The sequence below is a fragment of the Antedon bifida genome, chromosome 11 (genome assembly GCF_963402885.1).
Source record: "Antedon bifida chromosome 11, ecAntBifi1.1, whole genome shotgun sequence".
Lineage (NCBI taxonomy): Eukaryota > Metazoa > Echinodermata > Crinoidea > Comatulida > Antedonidae > Antedon > Antedon bifida.
The window spans coordinates 7,795,305-7,814,009 of NC_136236.1; the positions used below are offsets into that span (position 1 = coordinate 7,795,305).

At 33.6% G+C, this 18,705-nt stretch overlaps 1 protein-coding gene and 1 long non-coding RNA gene across 2 annotated transcripts in view; one reads left to right on the forward strand and one right to left on the reverse strand.

Moving 5' to 3' along the window:
* The window catches only part of LOC144856498 (uncharacterized), a 92,138-nt gene that overhangs the window by 44,234 nt on the left and 29,199 nt on the right, over positions 1–18,705 (forward strand). The gene's annotated exons all lie outside the window — the stretch shown is intronic.
* On the reverse strand, positions 2,378–5,268 carry LOC144856458 (galactosylceramide sulfotransferase-like). Its single transcript, XM_078714474.1, has 2 exons — positions 4,761–5,268; positions 2,378–3,635 (listed from the first exon to the last, which is right to left on the reverse strand). Exons 1-2 carry the CDS (start codon positions 4,895–4,897, stop codon positions 2,513–2,515), a joined length of 1,260 nt encoding a protein of 419 aa, XP_078570600.1. The 5' UTR covers positions 4,898–5,268; the 3' UTR covers positions 2,378–2,512.

Below are 18,705 nucleotides of genomic sequence, written 5' to 3' on the forward strand. Positions count from 1 at the left end.
GGAGTAATACATAACTTGAGAGAAACTAAAATAAATATAATTTACAATAACATTTGTTAACGTTTTGTTATACATCTAAACTGATAAATATGTGGGTAACTATAGTAAAATATAAATTTAAGCGTTGTTTGGATTTAAGGTTTCTTAGTATTTAAGTTGACTAACATAACGAGTGTGATAGCTCATACGATCATTTTGACACCTTTTAGATGGCATTTCATTTCGTCAAATATTAGAAAAGTATATCATTAATATTAGCTAAAAAGTAGTACTTCAGAATATTACTACATGCAATAATGTTATAACATTCAGAAAAAATACAATATAATTGTTTTCAATCTCTAGGTCTACACGTACTATTACCATGAAATAATTATATAAAAAATAAAACTATGAATTCTATTTTTTTCTTCTATGTATATAAAATATATAAATCCAATGGCAAGTTGCTGAAAAATGACAGTGCAATTGGTATCAGTGTATGAATGGCAATGGACATACACAAAGAATAAGCTACAATTAAAAAAATAAAGTAAAACATTCAGAAAAAAAACAGTTCTTTCACTTAATGTACACTATCGGGCATTATACTTAGGGTGTAGACCTAGTATTAATTAGGTAATTATTACTATAACAAGCGCATTTAATGTAGCCATCGAACATTACCTACTCGACAGACGAAACTGATTTCCAAGTAATACCAACAAATAAAAGAATTACATACCTCATAAAATATTAACCAAGAAAAAAGTGCATACAACACCCGGCAACTCGAGTTTCCTCGTACAAACGTGTAGCTTCTTTGCATTAAGAAATCTAGTGGTATTAATGCCTAAATTGGAAACTAGTCCCGGACTGAGTTCTAGGTATATTCATCTTTGTTCCGTCGATAATGACACTGTAAACGTCTTACAATTGCGGATTCTAAATTGTTTGCCGTAGGCCCACCCATTGCTACCAAGTTATTTAGCCATTGTTAGTCACTTATTGCATATACTGTAAACACGAACATTAGGAGATTTGTATTCATCAAAGTAATTCGAGTTTGAACAGTACCATGAAAGCCCCAGTGGTATGATGGTTATGACATCTGCATATCAAGCAGAAGGTACCGGTTCGAATCTCGGTTGGGCGGACTTTTTCTCATTCTCACAGATTTCCTCATCTTTATCGTTTAAAATTAATTAATTATACATTTTAGTATATCACCGGGCGGCTTAAAATTCATGTTCGGTGCCTGATGTGTTTATAATATATAACATATATATTTTTCTTTATTTCAAAAATAAATACAGGCCAAATTGCGTGTAAATTAGAAATCAAAGAGAAGAAAGACTTTAACAACATTATGAGCTTTACTTAAATATAGGCCTATACATTATTTTAGATTTTCTACCTTATTATACTCTGAGAGGAGATCTTTACTTCCTTTATATGCAACACAAAGACCTATGAAACCTTAGGCATATGTACAGAATAAAAGTACGCACGCCGGAGAAAAATGAACTCCCATAACAATTACAATAGACATACAAAAAGTGTTATTTATTCTAAAATATTAAACTAACAACATTTTCCGTAGTCTTTATAAACTTCTATAAACTATGCACAGCATGTAAAAGCATTCATCGTACAGTATATACAAATACTTCTCGTATTTCAATATATCAGCCAAGTACAAGAGCACACAAAGTGCAACTCGAGTTTGCTCCTTGTGTCATTTTCACGTACATTGTTGTGGTATAGAGGGTATTACAGTATATATTTTCAATTGTTATTCTCAGTTATATTATATTATTTACTGTTGTTATATGTATTTAATTATTTTTAGTTCTTCACTATTGCTATTGTCAAAATATTATTTTTAGTTATTATTACTACTTAATTTTTGTAATTTGAACATTTCAGTAACCGACAGCGATCATGTATTATGCGCCTTGAGCACTCTTGAGTGGTATGTGCGCTATAAAAATCTTGTTATTATGTTATTATGTCGGTGGGTTTATTATTATTTTTGTTTTTATTGATTTGGTATTTTTGTTTTTTGTCTATGTATTTTAAGAATACACCTTGTACGAACGAGAAAATATACTAAACTTCAGGTAAAACTGTCTGTTGTCGTTGCGATGGGTCACATTTCGGATTATACTTCTGGTCAGTAGAAATCATTAAATGCTATAAGTATAAATTGGTTTTTGTAAAAGTCAGATTTCAGATATATCCGAATTTTCTAGATCTAGGAAAAATAGATTTCAAGATCTAGTTTTATTCTCAAACTCAAACTAATGGCCTACTTAATTTTAGTTGTATAATTCCTGTATGATCAAAGCATAGGGCTACTGGTATGCTATCCAAATTATCACAAACACGACGTGTATCAAGGTTTAGACAAATACAATACTTTTATTACTCTCTAGTCTGCTTATTTATACAATAATGTTGACAATGGTGGCTTGCATGTTTCAAGTATATTGAGGGATATAGAGTTTAATGTCATTATTTCTTTGTCAATCTAACAGAGAGTGATGCATCTGTCATCGACTATCCATGTATTGTGACCTACTGTCTGATCACATTCTTTACAAGCTACCCCTATCTCTATTAACCATAAATTTTCGAATAAATCTCTACCTCTTAGTAGTCCTTTACAGAAAACGCGATCAGTCGCGTCTGATTTCAGAATGAATTTGTTCTCTCGTCTATCCGAGTCATCGACATTCCGGTCATCAACACATTGACTCAAGACTGTTCGCTGTTTGTTCCTGAATTCAGAAAGATCTTTTTGAAAACTGTCTCCATATTCTTTAATTTTTCTCCAAAACGTCTTATTAAAGTGGTTATACAACATGACGTCAGCATGGTTCCATTCGCGTATTTTTGCTTGAAGTTCATCGTTGAGGGCGTATCGATGACTAGCACTTCGTATTCCTTTAGAAACGTAGAGAATATCGTCAAAACTCCAACACATCAACTTCTTCAATAATATCAAAGATTCATCAAAGTATTCTGTGATGAGAACTAAATCAAATTCTGACTCTAGATGTTTTATTTTGTTCTGAACTTTGACCTGATCGTCATAGACTTCGTGACTTAAGCCAAGATCAAACAACTGGCCGTTTCTGGCTCTTTGCCACCCAAAGAATTTTCGCGCTACAAACTTATTTGGATTTTTTAAAAAGATTTCTAAAGAATTGACATTTTGCGGTACTTTTAACAGCTTTTCTGCCTCAAAATATCCAAAATTCGATTCAAAGTTTGCTACTGGTTCACGAATGATTGTGACATACATTGCAGCATGTATAACCGCATCCATTTCCTGACGGTTGTACCTTGCATGGTTGGTAAGAAGATGGTAACTATCTAATGGTTGCCTACGCATTTTATTTCCTGATGAAACTGAAAATACCATTTCACGCTTGAATAAGTCTAAGACAGAAAAAGCATGTCCCTTCTGAGGGATGGCAAATGTTAAATTTCTTGAATAGCCAAACCGCTGTAAGATTGAAGCTATGGTAGTGCTTGCTGTGTTGTGTGTTTTTACAAATACAATGTGCTTTACTACATTACACTCCTGTGTTATGTTATCGTTAGTATTCATCTTAGAATTAGGTGTTTCTCTCGAAGAACTATTTTCTCTGAAATGAAACACATAATTAGAAAGTATAAATTAACATAATATCTTATTTGAAAAGTGTTCAAAGACCAAATCAGTTGTTTTGAACTGGCTGTGATTAGAGCTTAGGAATTTAATAGCAAATAAAGTATATATACTTGTAAGTAAATAAGGCTTAGAAGAAATGGACTATAGTGAATAAGAAATGTATTATTATACTATTAAAATGCAAGTACACTCTTGTTTAAACATTAAACAAATATAAACCTAAAAGTATTCTTTATAGACAAGTGTTCAAATAAAATAAAAAATAAAAGTTAAACTACCCAACCAGCGAAAGAGAAAACAGGAATAATTACTAACGAAATGAGGAACATTAAAAGACACTTTACTTACTTTTTATTTTTATCTAATTTAAGGTCACAAACTACATTTATGTAAGAATACTACATAGACCTATTACCGGTGGATATTTTTCGACTTAAAACGTTTAATAATGTAAAAAATATAGATTTTAATGATTTAAGCGGCCCACTATAAATACCAGAAAGCATCGCCCGCGGATTGATATTTTTGTTTTGTTTCTGGATGCACTCACTTTCAATCAATCGTGAAGGAAAAACAAATAAAAGAACCATAACTTTTCAACGAAAAGCCGGGTCTTCCTCAATTTCTATTATTAACGGATTCTCCCAAAAGGAAAGACAATTAATTTAGCAACACGACAACGTCAGGTTAGGCATACAGCTAGCGTACGATGTTCGTAATTACCACTCTTTAACAGCTGCGAGTAAACATTCGATGGTTCGTGCATTGTTTTTCTCTTTTATCATAATTTACCTTAGAACGTACATTTAGACAAGTAATGGCCTGATTTAATTAAAGTTATATGCATTATTTTCAAAAACGTCAAATTGCAGGGAAAGTGTCTTTAATTAAATTAATGTGTGTATAGTTTATAGATTGAAACTAGTTTACTACATTGGTACTCGCAACTGGCACTAAAATTATACATTAAAAGTATGTAATACAGTTTGATACAGCTATACTCATTTCTAGTTGACTTGCAATTGTCAGTTAGAATCAATCTATTGACAGCTACAACATCGGGTGGTATTTAAACATGTGTAGGCCAATTGCGACTTACCTGAACAGTGTTAATGTTGATGTACTATTCTTGTCCTTTCTCCAAGAAGTAAATTTTGTTGTAGTAAGACAATATGCAAAGACCAAACACGTGATTATACAGACGATAACGCATTTCTGTGTACGTGCGCGCTTCATCTTTCTTCTTTTAAATCTATTCGACGTGATTTAAATGAGCCACCATATTCATTTATAAGGTACTTTTGTGAAGTAGCTAATTTGCATAAAGGTGATCAAGTATGTTGGAACTGTTCAGCGTGGTTTATAAGCAACGCTAGTACTAATTACCTTATGTTGCGTTAAGTACAGTACTGCGTAGCGCTTATAGTTTATATGTCTCCGTTTCATCTAAGATTCAGAGGTCGATTGTTTTTCTCTATTCTGCTTTATTTTCAAACCGTTTGTGGTGCTCTACAATCAAATAAAAAGCATACAGTCAAACACAACATATAATTTCCATCTTCAAGGACACCCTCTACAATCCCCTAAAAATATTCAAGTTTACTCAAGCGGACAAAACAAACGAACAAACAAAAGAAATACTACCTATATGTCCTACTGGTTGTCTACTAAACACCATCCGGATAACACCGACACCATATACCTAACAGAGCCTCAAGAATAACAATGCTTACTACCAGAGAGCAGCAACCTGGAATTGATTATTAATGATATTAACAATTCCAAAGCTTAATTCTCAGAAACTGGTAAAATTCAAGTTAAAAGTTGCTCGCCGTTGTAATTCCAGAATCGAATGCCTTTGATCGTGACGATAGCAACACAATGAACGAATTCATCCGTGTCTATTGTCTATTGTTTTTTTGGGTAAAAACAGGAAAGAACGAAACTACTGGGTAAGCTATGAGCCGCTACCGTTGTTTTTTTGTCGTTACTCAGTCAGGTCTAGGACAACTACCCCCTGGACAACTACCACCCGGACAATTACCCCCTGGACAATCACCCTCCTAGGACAACTACCCCCCGGGCAACTACTCTCTTAGGAGAACTACCCCCTAGGACAATTACCCCCTAGGACAACTACCCCCTAGGACAACTACCCTCTAGTACAACTATCCCCTAGGACAACTACCCTCTAGGACAACTACCTTCTAGGACAATTACCCCCTAGGAAAACTACAAATGCATAGTGATACCGGACCGACAGACAGACCGACAGACAGACAGACCGACAGACAGACCGACCGACCGACATAGTGAACTATACTGACCGAAATTACTGAAAATGTTGAAATGTTTAAAAACATTTATATTTTTTTAATTTACACTCACTTTTGACGTGCTCGTATAACGTAATTTCGAGTTGAAAAGTAAGTCAACAAAACAGAAATCGGGCAAAAAGAGTGAGCAATAACATTTACCGCGCAGTGCGCGCGCAAAAATCTGCGCACTCATGGCAATTTTGTAAACTCTTAAAATTGCCTGAAACGTACTCTTATTTCATCGAAAATAAAATTTTAAGCGCGCGTACGCATGCGTTACATGCGCTACGCACGTAATTGTATTGCCATATGATGATTTATGCCCTGAAATTTATGAGTACCAAATTTTATTTAATTGTGATCCATGGTTGTGAAGATATTATTACAAACGTGATTTCGTTAAATCGTGCGTAGACCGCGTAATCTTTTATTGCGCACCGTGAAAACATAACCACATCGATTCATGGCCATAAGGAATATTCTGTGAAAAATTGACTTAGCTAGATTAAACTGATATCAAGATAAGGTCAGAAAGCGATAAAACGCATAGTGATACCGGACCGACAGACAGACCGACAGACAGACAGACAGACCGACCAACCGACCGACATAGTGAACTATAGAGTCGCGTCCACGCGACTAATAAAAATAATAAAATCGTTGTATTGTCACAATATTATTGCTCTTACTAATCGTGACGTCATTTGATTGGACGTGTGAAAATATCATTTTCATCATTTCATTTCATTTCATTTATTTATTCGACCAATACACAGATACAGAACAGAACAGAAACAGAGCACAATGGTCAGGGGCAACTAAAGCAAAACAATTACTATAACTCAAAGAGTCAGTTGCCCCTTAAAAAACATCGAAATACAAAAAATATTGCACCAAGTAAAACATGTGTACAAGCTTATAAAAAAGTATCTTAAGACTCAAAATGAGTATAAGGAATCGGTACATAAATATACAAATTTAAAAGATAAAAAGATTAAAAATTGGAAACAACATCTCTTTAAGTGAGGTAATCAAAGGAAGGATAGATGGTTATTCTATAGTTCTAGAATGAAAAGTTTTTATATTTCTTTTGTTTTATGTATGAAAAATGCATGTTTGTCCATTTATCGTCGATCGTTATCGTCCTAGTGTAAATCTACCTTTTTAGCGTATGGTGGTTACTATTACTTATTTCGTACAGATATTTTAAAATTGAAAATTAATTAAATGTCACCATTTCTAAACTCAATACTTTCACTTATCGTACATGTCTAGAATGATATCAGTAATCCTTGTGGTCTTTGTGTCACATTTGTAGCGTAAGGCCAGCGTGTGAGAGGCTATCTTCATGACAACTATGTTGGCAACAATCTATAAATGAATGCACCTCATAGAAATGGCACTAAAACTCTCACGAATTTCATGTTTACCATGTTATTAAAATGACAATAAATATTATTGTATCGTATCAAAATTATAAGGGCAACAGAAAAAGCAGAAGCGAAATATAAATAAATAAAATAAAAGATGGCAAAATCCGCAACTCCACAACAACTTGTAGAACAAATAGATGGATTGATTGATGCAAGTTACTTGTTTCTGGTAAATGCTAGTGTGATGGTCCACAGTTAAACATACGATGTAAGGTGGGTCAGATAATTTTCTTATTAAAATATAATATAACGGTGATGCCGAATGTTCTTTACCAATTTCGGATTATCTCCTAAAATTCTATATCATGATTTTCTTTTTCTGTGCTAATACTGTTGGGTTTTATCTATTTTGAATTTTAAATTATACACATTCGTTTTACCTGTCATTTACTCATTATCTAACTCAACTTAATTAGGATTTCATTAGGTTTTTATAATCAGTACTAAAAGTATGTACAGTAGGCTAAGGCCTAATTTGTTATAAGTGATAGTGTATCTTTATCATATCGTTTAATATTATTATAACACACCTAGTAGATTCTTGTCATTTGATTAGAGAGTTGTCGGTCACATGCAAACAACTTCAAGACAATTACGTCATCAACCGTACAATTTTGTATGTCACCGTTGAGTCACTCATAAGTACTTTTATGAAGAAGAATGACATAAAAAGTAAGAAATAAATTCTTTAAATTTATGATTTTACAGACTTGTTCTCGTATACTTGATTGAAGTTCAATATATTCGTTTCTATGGAGCGCCAGCTAATGTCGAAACAACCGTTAATGTAAAACAATCTACCGCTAATGTAGTAAATCTCCAGCTAATGTAGAAACACCAACAGCTTATGTAGTAAATAAAAATCAACACCAGCTAATGTAGAAACGGTCAAAAGCTTATTTAACGAAAATTGCCTCCCAGCTTATGTAGTTACTATCGCCAGCTAATGTAGAAAATGTTATATATTTTACAAAAATGTCTAAATTATGTGCAAATGCATCGATCTTTACTTAACTATCAGTCTTTCCACATCGCGTAAGAAACAAACTTTCTAAAACGACCACACATGGTAAGCAACTATCTCTGTTTAAGGGACCGCTTCTCATAATCGACCACCTCTCGTAAGCGACCACCTCTATCAACGACCACACCTCTCGTAAATGACCACCTCTTTTAAGGGACCACGACCTCTTTCTCAGTATTAAACAACCGCTTCTCATAATCGACCATCTCTCCCATTACAACGACCTCTCGAAAGTGACCGCCTCTATTGAACGACCATGGTCGATTATGAGAAGTGGTCCCTTAACAGAGACGGTGGTCGTTCAATCGAGGTGGTCATTTTCGAGAAGGCGTTGTGACGAAAGATGATCGATTATTAGAAGCTGTCCTTTAATAGAGGTGGTGGTTCTTTAAAAGACGTCGTCACTGACGAGAGGTGTGTTCGTTAAGGGATGTGGTCGCTTACGAGAGGTGGTCAATGATGAGAAGCGGTCCATTAAGAGAGACGGTGGTCGTTCAATAGAGGCGGTCACTTTCGGGAGGTCGTTGTGATGGGAGATGGTCGATTATGAGAAGCAGTCCCTTAATATAGTGGGTGGTCCTTTAAAAGAGGTCGTCACTTACGAGAGGTGTGGTCGTTAAGAGAGGTGGTACTTTAATAGAGTCGTCACTGACGATTATGAGAAGCAGTCTTTTAATAGAGAGAAAGAGGTCGTTGTCCCTTAAAAGAGGTGTGTTCGTTAAGGGAGGTGGTCGCTTACGAGAGGTGGTCAATGATGAGAAGCGGTCCATTAAGAGAAAAGGTGGTCGTTCAATAGAGGCGGTCACTTTCGAGAGGTCGTTGTGATGGGAGATGGTCGATTATGAGAAGCAGTCCCTTAATAGAGTGGGTGGTCCTTTAAAAGAGGTCGTCACTTACGAGAGGTGTGGTCGTTAAGAGAGGTGGTACTTTAATAGAGTCGTCACTGACGATTATGAGAAGCAGTCCTTTAATAGAGAGAAAGAGGTCGTGGTCCTTTAAAAGAGGTGTGGTCCTTAAGAGACGTGGCCGCTTACGAGAGGTGGTCGATTATGAGAAGTGGTCCCTTATGAGAGGAGGTGATCCCTTACGAGAGGTGGTCGATAATGAGAAGCGGTCCCTTAACAAAGATGGTTGCTTACGATGTGTGGTCGTTTTAGAAAGTTGGTTGCTTACGAGAGGTGGAAAGACTGATAGCTAAGTAAAGATCGATGCATTTGCACATGAATGAGACATTTTTGTAAAATGTATAACATTTTCTACATTAGCTGGCGATAGTAACTACATAAGCTGGGAGGCATTTTTCGTTACTATAAGCTGTTGACTGTTTCTACATTAGCTGGTGTTGATTTTTATTTACTACATAAGCTGTTGTTGGTGTTTCTACATAAGCTGGAGGTTTTACTACATAAGCGGTGGGTTGTTCTACATTAACGGTTGTTTCGACATTAGCTGGTGTTTTCTACATTAACGGTTGTAACACGCACAATCACATAATTTGTTTTGCACATCAACTTGGAAATTAATGGGCACATTTTGTTTGAAAGAAGATCAAAATTAACTCAACCGAAAACATATTTGTTTTAAATATACGATAAATAGGCCTACTTATTATAATCTATAACAGCACAATATGGCAAAATAATAGAATTTTGATATTATTAATTAATATAACATATATATTTATCAATGTAGTTTGGTCAAAGATAGTGTAGTAGGAAGATAGGGCACCTCTCACGACGAGTAGAGATATGTAACATGGTGGGACCAAACCCTATTAGTCAAAATAAGAACATAAGTCACAATTAGAATACTACATTCCTGAGGTGGGTCTTCCAAGGAAAGTCAATCAGGATATGGTACCAATTAAATAATCATCCTTCCTGTCCTCTTAATATAAATGTTATGTTAGTTAAGTTAGTTAGTTCGGGTATTGATTCTATAACATCAGTCAGAATCACTAGATGTTCACATTGTTTATAATCTTACTTTTGAAATAAATATTTTATTTTGTACATTGAATAATGTTGTGCCATCGTTATTGTCTTGACCCGCGACACGACTACTACAGGTTATAATAATTAAAAATCATTATTCTATAGACATACACATTGTATTATTTTGATCACTAGAACATATTTATTACCTCTAATTAAGAAGTGTTTCTAAAGCTAGGTAATAATTTCTCTATCTCTGTCCAAACAATAAACAATAGTGTAAATAATAAAATAAAAAAGTTCAGTTAATTTTAATAAAATAAAAACATCAAAATAAAATATGGTAGATAGTCCGGTACGCACGTCCGGTACCTAAACAATTATAGGCAATTGAAACACAAATTGTTATTCCAAATCATAAAAATATGATTAATTTGTACTTTCTATAATGTAAAGATAAAACTAGAATTTAATTCGTCACTTTGACGAATTATAGGTGATCATTTTTATCCTTTTACTGAAATTATTTTTTTTAAACATGCACGTACGTTAACATACGATCAAAAAATGTTGATGTATACCATCCTATTATATGCTTATAGTGCTGAGTTGTGCCCATTATATGCTATATACAATATGTACAGTATATACTGTATATCTATATACAGTGTAGCATAGGTGAAATTACAGGACACACATCATGTTCTAATTTTTTGGTATGATGGAATTATCAAAATAAACTCGAAGATGACAATTTCGAAAAATAATGAATTGAGCAAATAAATATAAGAATTGGAAGAGAATCTGGCACGTAGAAGCGCTGTACGCGCTCTTTTAAATTTGTATAACTTGGACGAAAAAGATGAAAAAACTACTTTTTAACTTCATCTGGCCATATGTTAAAGTCACAACATCCGATAGGCTTGATTTTTATATGAATTCATATCTACATTTCATCAGCTTTCATAATAAATTATAATCATCAAGGTAACCTTCAATTCTGAAGATTTGTAAGATATTCAAATTTACGGCGAAGTTGAAATTACACGACCAACGTTATTCAAGATTTTACGCGTGATGACGTCATCAAAATAAAAATAGTGGCAAGTCATGAGAAAGTCAATTACATAATCACATACTAAAATATGAGCGAAAATCGGGCACAAAATAATAGAGATGCGTTCTATTGAATGTGATCAAATATGACGAAAGAGAAAAAAAACTTAATTTTAAATTCAAGTGGCCATTTTATGACATCACAACATTTTGTACGTAAAATGTGTACATGAATTCATATCTACAACTCAATGGCTTCCAGAATACGTAAAAATAGGGGGTCATCGTACATTCTGAAGAATTATTTTCATTTTAAAATACCTTATTTTTCAACATTTTCAGCACTTTGATGCAATTTATTTGCGCATTTTGTCATTTTTAACCTTCTCGTATAGCGCTATTTTAAGTCGGAACTGACTCAAATTTGGTAAATGTACTAAGGATGGTGAGTAGAATGCGATTTGTAAAAAAAATCATATTTTTTACACTTTTTAAGTATCGCGCGCGCAAATTTTTTTTTTGCGCAGTAATTTTTTGAAACTCGCAAATGGCCTAATTCATGCTCTAAATTGATCAAAACTTAATTTTGAGCTTTTTAAACTTTTAACGCGCGATTTTACGCGCATAACCCTACGTGCGCGTGCATTTTATTGGCTAATATTTTTACCCTTTACCTGAATTTTACGTATAGTGAATTTTATTGATATGTGATAAAGAGTTATGGAGATATGATTGATAATGTGATTTCACAAAATGGCGTATAAATGACGTCACGGATGAGTGATCACGCTGAAAAGCAAACTATGCCTAAATTAAATTATTTTAAAGATATTCTGAACTTTTTGTGATTATTGACATTTAACTTTTTCAGATAATTGACACACAAAATCTGTACAGAAAGAAATAAATAAAGATTTTATACAATAACAATAGGTGATCATTTTATTTTAAATGATCACCTAATTACATTTTATATGTTATTTCGTATTAATTCATTTAATTTTACAATCATTATTCTACTGTTTAGCATATTTCCTATGGAGTATCACGGTGCTAACGTCACGACGGTAGGTGGCGCTGCGTGGTTGCTAGCCAATCAAAAAATGCGTTCAACCTTGGTTCAACCTGCCTGAGTGATTCTCATGTCACCAATTGTTTGGAATAGGCTTATTGAAGTAGTCATTTTAAAACGTAATAATTTTCAATAAAAACAAACTAAAATTTCAAAAGATCACGAAATATTTGTTTTTAATTATCTATTCATTCTTCAACTACAGTTTAAGTTTAAAAAAAATGAGGCTAAGATACATAATTTGATAGAAATACAGATCTATACAGTTTATCAACATAGTATAGTAGCGTTAAACGCATTTTTGGTTGGCTAGCAACCATGCAGCGCCCTCTATCGTTGTGACGTCACACCGCGAAACTCTATAGAATAACTTTCCGTCTCAACTCGAAGTGCGAGGCGCCCTTGAAACTGAGTTTCACGGTGTCTCGTGTTTATTTACATTGATCGAATAGAAGTGTGATATCTTCAAACTACTTTATCTTTGGTTTGATGTAGTGTATTAGTTTTATGTAAGATTTTATTGATAAAGTATACTCTATTGTCATTATAATTAATAATCACTTTTCAGTAAAATAAAGATAAAGTTATTATTATGAATATTTCATAGACCATATAAAATAATAATAAGTATTTGTTTAGCATCTCAAAAAGTAGCACACCTCGAAAAGAAGCCGCTCCTTAGTTTGAGAAAAAATGTTATCGGAAAGAAGCCCATCGAAATAAAGCCTGCTGGGATCATCGGGGCTTCTTTAAGGCTTCTTTAGGCCTATAGTGTTTTTACCTCTGGTTTGACAGTGCAACGGATGCTATGCGAAGACATAGTCTGACCGCTAGTTTTCTGTTGCTTTTCCGTTGCAATTTGCCAAGTAACATTAACAATGTGGATTACTATAATCTATATAAACATTTAAATTAACAATTTAAAAATCAATCAAAGACTTTTATTTCAACTAATATTATGACAGTATATGAAGCGCCGCTGATTATGTGCTTATCATAGAAATAATATATACCGCTAAATAAGTGTTAATGTTAATACCTTAATTGATAATACTGTAGGCATATAACGAAACATGGTTCAAGATTTGATGGGCTGCTGCGATATATATTATTATAGTGGAATTTTATAATTAATTAATTTAATTTAATTGTAAATGAAATGTCCATGCAACTGATTTTACAATATATTTGCAAAAATGATAATGGTAACAAATCAATAATATCAATTGAAATTATTCATTCAGTCTGGTTGCCGGCGGACAATTTCACATTAGATGAATGAAGTTTTACAGTAGTACAGTACTGGAACATGCAACAGTGACACATGCGTGATATGGATGGGCCTGTTATTGTCGCTTGACATGGAACAGCACAGCAGTTTCTTGTTGTTAGACATGAACCGTACGAGAATCGGGTGATTAAAATATAACGACGGTGATACCAAATGTTCTTTACCAATTTCGGATTATCTCCTAAAATTCTAAATCATGATTTTTTTTCTGTGCTAATACTGTTGGGTTTTATCTATTTTGAATTTTAAATTATACACATTCGTTTTACCTGTCATTTACTCATTATCTAACTCAACTTAATTAGGCTTTCATTAGGTTTTTATAATCGGTACTAAAAGTATGTACAGTAGGCTAAGGCCTACTTTGTTATAAGTGATAGTGTATCTTTATCATATCGTTTAATATTATTATAACACACCTAGTAGATTCTTGTCATTTGATTGGAGAGTTGCCGGTCACATGAACACAACTTCAAGACAATTACGTCATCAACCGTACAATTTTGTATGTCACCGTTGAGTCACTCATAAGTACTTTTATGAAGAAGAATGACATAAAAAGTAAGAAATAAATTCTTTAAATTTATGATTTTACAGACTTGTTCTCGTATACTTGATTGAAGTTCAATATATTCGTTTCTATGGAGCGCCAGCTAATGTCGAAACAACCGTTAATGTAAAACAATCCACCGCTAATGTAGTAAATCTCCAGCTAATGTAGAAACACCAACAACAGCTTATGTAGTAAATAAAAATCAACACCAGCTAATGTAGAAACGGTCAAAAGCTTATGTAGTAACGAAAATTGCCTCCCAGCTTATGTAGTTACTATCGCCAGCTAATGTAGACAATTTTATATATTTTACAAAAATGTCTAAATCATGTGCAAATGCATCGATCTTTACTTAACTATCAGTCTTTCCACCTCGAGTAAGAAACAAACTTTCTAAAACGACCACACATCGTAAGCAACCATCTCTGTTTAAGGAACCGCTTCTCATAATCGACCACCTCTCGTAAGCGATCACCTCTATTAACGACCACACCTCTCGTAAATGACCACCTCTTTTAAGGGACCACGCCTCTTTCTCAGTATTAAACAACCGCTTCTCATAATCGCCCATATCTCCCATTACAACGACCTCTCGAAAGTGACCGCCTCTATTGAACGACCATGGTCGATTATGAGAAGTGGTCCCTTAACAGAGACGGTGGTCGTTCAATCGAGGTGGTCATTTTCGAGAAGGCGTTGTGACGAAAGATGGTCGATTATGAGAAGCGGTCCTTTAATAGAGGTGGTGGTCCTTTAAAAGACGTCGTCACTTTCGAGAGGTCGTTGTGATGGGAGATGGTCGATTAGGAGAAGCAGTCCCTTAATAGAGTGGGTGGTCCTTTAAAAGAGGTCGTCACTTACGAGAGGTGTGGTCGTTAAGAGAGGTGGTACTTTAATAGAGTCGTACTGACGATTATGAGAAGCGGTCCTTTAATAGAGAGAAAGAGGTCGTGGTCCCTTAAAAGAGGTGTGGTCCTTAAGAGAGGTGGCCGCTTACGAGAGGTGGTCGATTATGAGAAGTGGTCCCTTATGAGAGGAGGTGATCCCTTACGAGAGGTGGTCGATTATGAGAAGCGGTCCCTTAGCAAAGATGGTTGCTTACGATGTGTAGTCGTTTTAGAAAGTTGGTTGCTTACGAGAGGTGGAAAGACTGATAGCTAAGTAAAGATCGATGCATTTGCACATGAATGAGACATTTTTGTAAAATGTATAACATTTTCTACATTAGCTGGCGATAGTAACTACATAAGCTGGGAGGCATTTTTCGTTACTACATAAGCTGTTGACTGTTTCTACATTAGCTGGTGTTGATTTTTATTTACTACATAAGCTGTTGGTGTTTCTACATAAGCTGGAGGTTTTACTACATAAGCGGTGGGTTGTTCTACATTAACGGTTGTTTCGACATTAGCTGGCGTTTTCTACATTAACGGTTGTAACACGCACAATCACATAATTTGTTTATAACTTGGAAATTAATGGGCACATTTTGTTTGAAAAAAGATCAAAATTAACTCAACCGACAACATATTTGTTTTAAATATACGGTAAATAGGCCTACTTATTATAATCTATAACAGCACAATATGGCAAAATAATTGAATTTTGATATTATTAATTAATATAACATATATAATTATTAATGTAGTTTGGTCAAAGATAGTGTAGTAGGAAGATTGGGCACCTCTCACGACGAGTAGAGAGATGTAACATGGTGGGACCAAACCCTATTAGTCAAACTAAGAACATAAGTCACAATTAGAATACTACATTCTTGAGGTGGGTCTTCCAAGGAAAGTCAATCAAGGATATGGTACCATTTAATTAGTCATCCTTCCTGTCCTCTTAATATAAATATATGTTTTGTTAGTTAAGTTAGTTAGTTTTGGTATTGATTCTTGAGACTATAACATCAGTCAGAATCACTAGATGTTCACATTGTTTTATAATCTTACTTTTGAAATAAATATTTTATTTTGTACATTGAATAATGTTGTGCCATCGTTATTGTCTTGACCCGCGACACGACTACTACAGGTTATAATAATTAAAAATCATTATTCTATAGACATACACATTGTATTATTTTGATCACTAGAACATATTTATTACCTCTAATTAAGAAGTGTTTCTAAAGCTAGGTAATAATTTCTCTATCTCTGTCCAAACAATAAACAATAGTGTAAATAATAAAATAAAAAAGTTCAGTTAATTTTAATAAAATAAAAACATCAAAATAAAATATGGTAGATAGTCCGGTACGCACGTCCGGTACCTAAACAATTATAGGCAATTGAAACACAAGTTGTTATTCCAAATCATAAAAATATGATTAATTTGTACTTTCTATAATGTAAAGATAAAACTAGAATTTAATTCGTCACTTTGACGAATTATAGGTGATCATTTTTATCCTTATACTGAAATTTAAAAAAAAGTTAACATACGATCAAAAAATGTTGATGTATACCATCCTATTATATGCTTATAGTGCTGAGTTGTGCCCATTATATGCCATATACAATATGTACAGTATATACTGTATATCTATATACAGTGTAGCATAGGTGAAATTACGGGACACACATCATGTTCTAATTTTTTGGTATGATGGAATTATCAAAATAAACTCGAAGATGACAATTTCAAAAGATAATGAATTGAGCAAATAAATATAAGAATTGGAAGAGAATCTGGCACGTAAAAGCGCTGTACGCGCTCTTTTAAATTTGTATAACTTTGACGAAAAAGATGAAACAACTACTTTTTAACTTCATCTGGCCATATGTTAAAGTCACAACATCCGATAGGCTTGATTTTTATATGAATTCATATCTACATTTCATCAGCTTTCATAATAAATTATAATCATCAAGGTAACCTTCAATTCTGAAGATTTGTAAGATATTCAAATTTACGGCGAAGTTGAAATTACACGACCTACGTTATTCAAGATTTTACGCGTGATGACGTCATCAAAATAAAAATAGTGGCAAGTCATGAGAAAGTCAATTACATAATCACATACTAAAATATGAGCGAAAATCAAAATAATAGAGATGCGTTCTATTGAATGTGATCAAATATGACGAAAGAGAAAAAAAACTTAATTTTAAATTCAAGTGGCCATTTTATGACATCACAACATTTTGTACGTAAAATGTGTACATGAATTCATATCTACAACTCAATGGCTTCCAGAATACGTAAAAAAATAGGGGGTCATCGTGCATTCTGAAGAATTATTTTCATTTTAAAATACCTTATTTTTCAACATTTTCAGCACTTTGATGCAATTTATTTGCGCATTTTGTCATTTTTAACCTGCTCGTATAGCGCTATTTTAAGTCGGAACTGACTCAAATTTGGTAAATGTACTAAGGATGGTGAGTGGAATGCGATTTGTAAAAAAAATCATATTTTTTACACTTTTTAAGTATCGCGCGCGCAATTTTTTTTTTTGCGCAGTAATTTTTTGAAACTCGCAAATGGCCTAATTCATGCTCTAAATTGATCAAAACTTAATTTTGAGCTTTTTAAACTTTTAACGCGCGATTTTACGCGCATGACCCTCCGTGCGCGTGCATTTTATTGGCTAATATTTTTACCCTTTACCTGAATTTTACGTATAGTGAATTTTATTGATATGTGATAAAGAGTTTATGGAGATATGATTGATAATGTGATTTCAAAAATGGCGTATAAATGACGTCACGGATGAGTGATCACGCTGAAAAGCAAACTATGCCTAAATTAAATTATTTTAAAGATATTCTGAAATTTTTGTGATTATTGACATTTAACTTTTTCAGATTGACACACAAAATCTGTACAGAAAGAAATAAATAAAGATTTTATACAATAACAATAGGTGATCATTTTATTTTAAATGATCACCTAATTACATTTTATATGTTATTTCGTATTAATTCATTTAATTTTACAATCATTATTTTACTGTTTAGCATATTTCCTATGGAGTATCACGGTGCTAACGTCACGACGGTAGGTGGCGCTGCGTGGTTGCTAGCCAATCAAAAAATGCGTTCAACCTTGGTTCAACCTGCCTGAGTGATTCTCATGTCACCAATTGTTTGGAATAGGCTTATTGAAGTAGTCATTTTAAAACGTAATAATTTTCAATAAAAACAAACTAAAATTTCAAAAGATCACGAAATATTTGTTTTTAATAATCTATTCATTCTTCAACTACAGTTTAAGTTTAAAAAAAATGAGGCTAAGATACATAATTTGATAGAAATACAGATCTATACAGTTTATCAACATAGTATAGTAGCGTTAAATGCATTTTTGGTTGGCTAGCAACCATGCAGCGCCCTCTATTGGTGTGACGTCACACCGC

Bases quoted from the DNA above. Each gene is read 5' to 3' on its own strand.
- LOC144856458 (XM_078714474.1), bottom strand. From the start codon at position 4,897: ATGAAGCGCGCACGTACACAGAAATGCGTTATCGTCTGTATAATCACG. The intron at 3,636-4,760 runs GTAAGTCGCAAT...GTTTCATTTCAG, and splicing joins TCAACATTAACACTGTTCAG to AGAAAATAGTTCTTCGAGAG.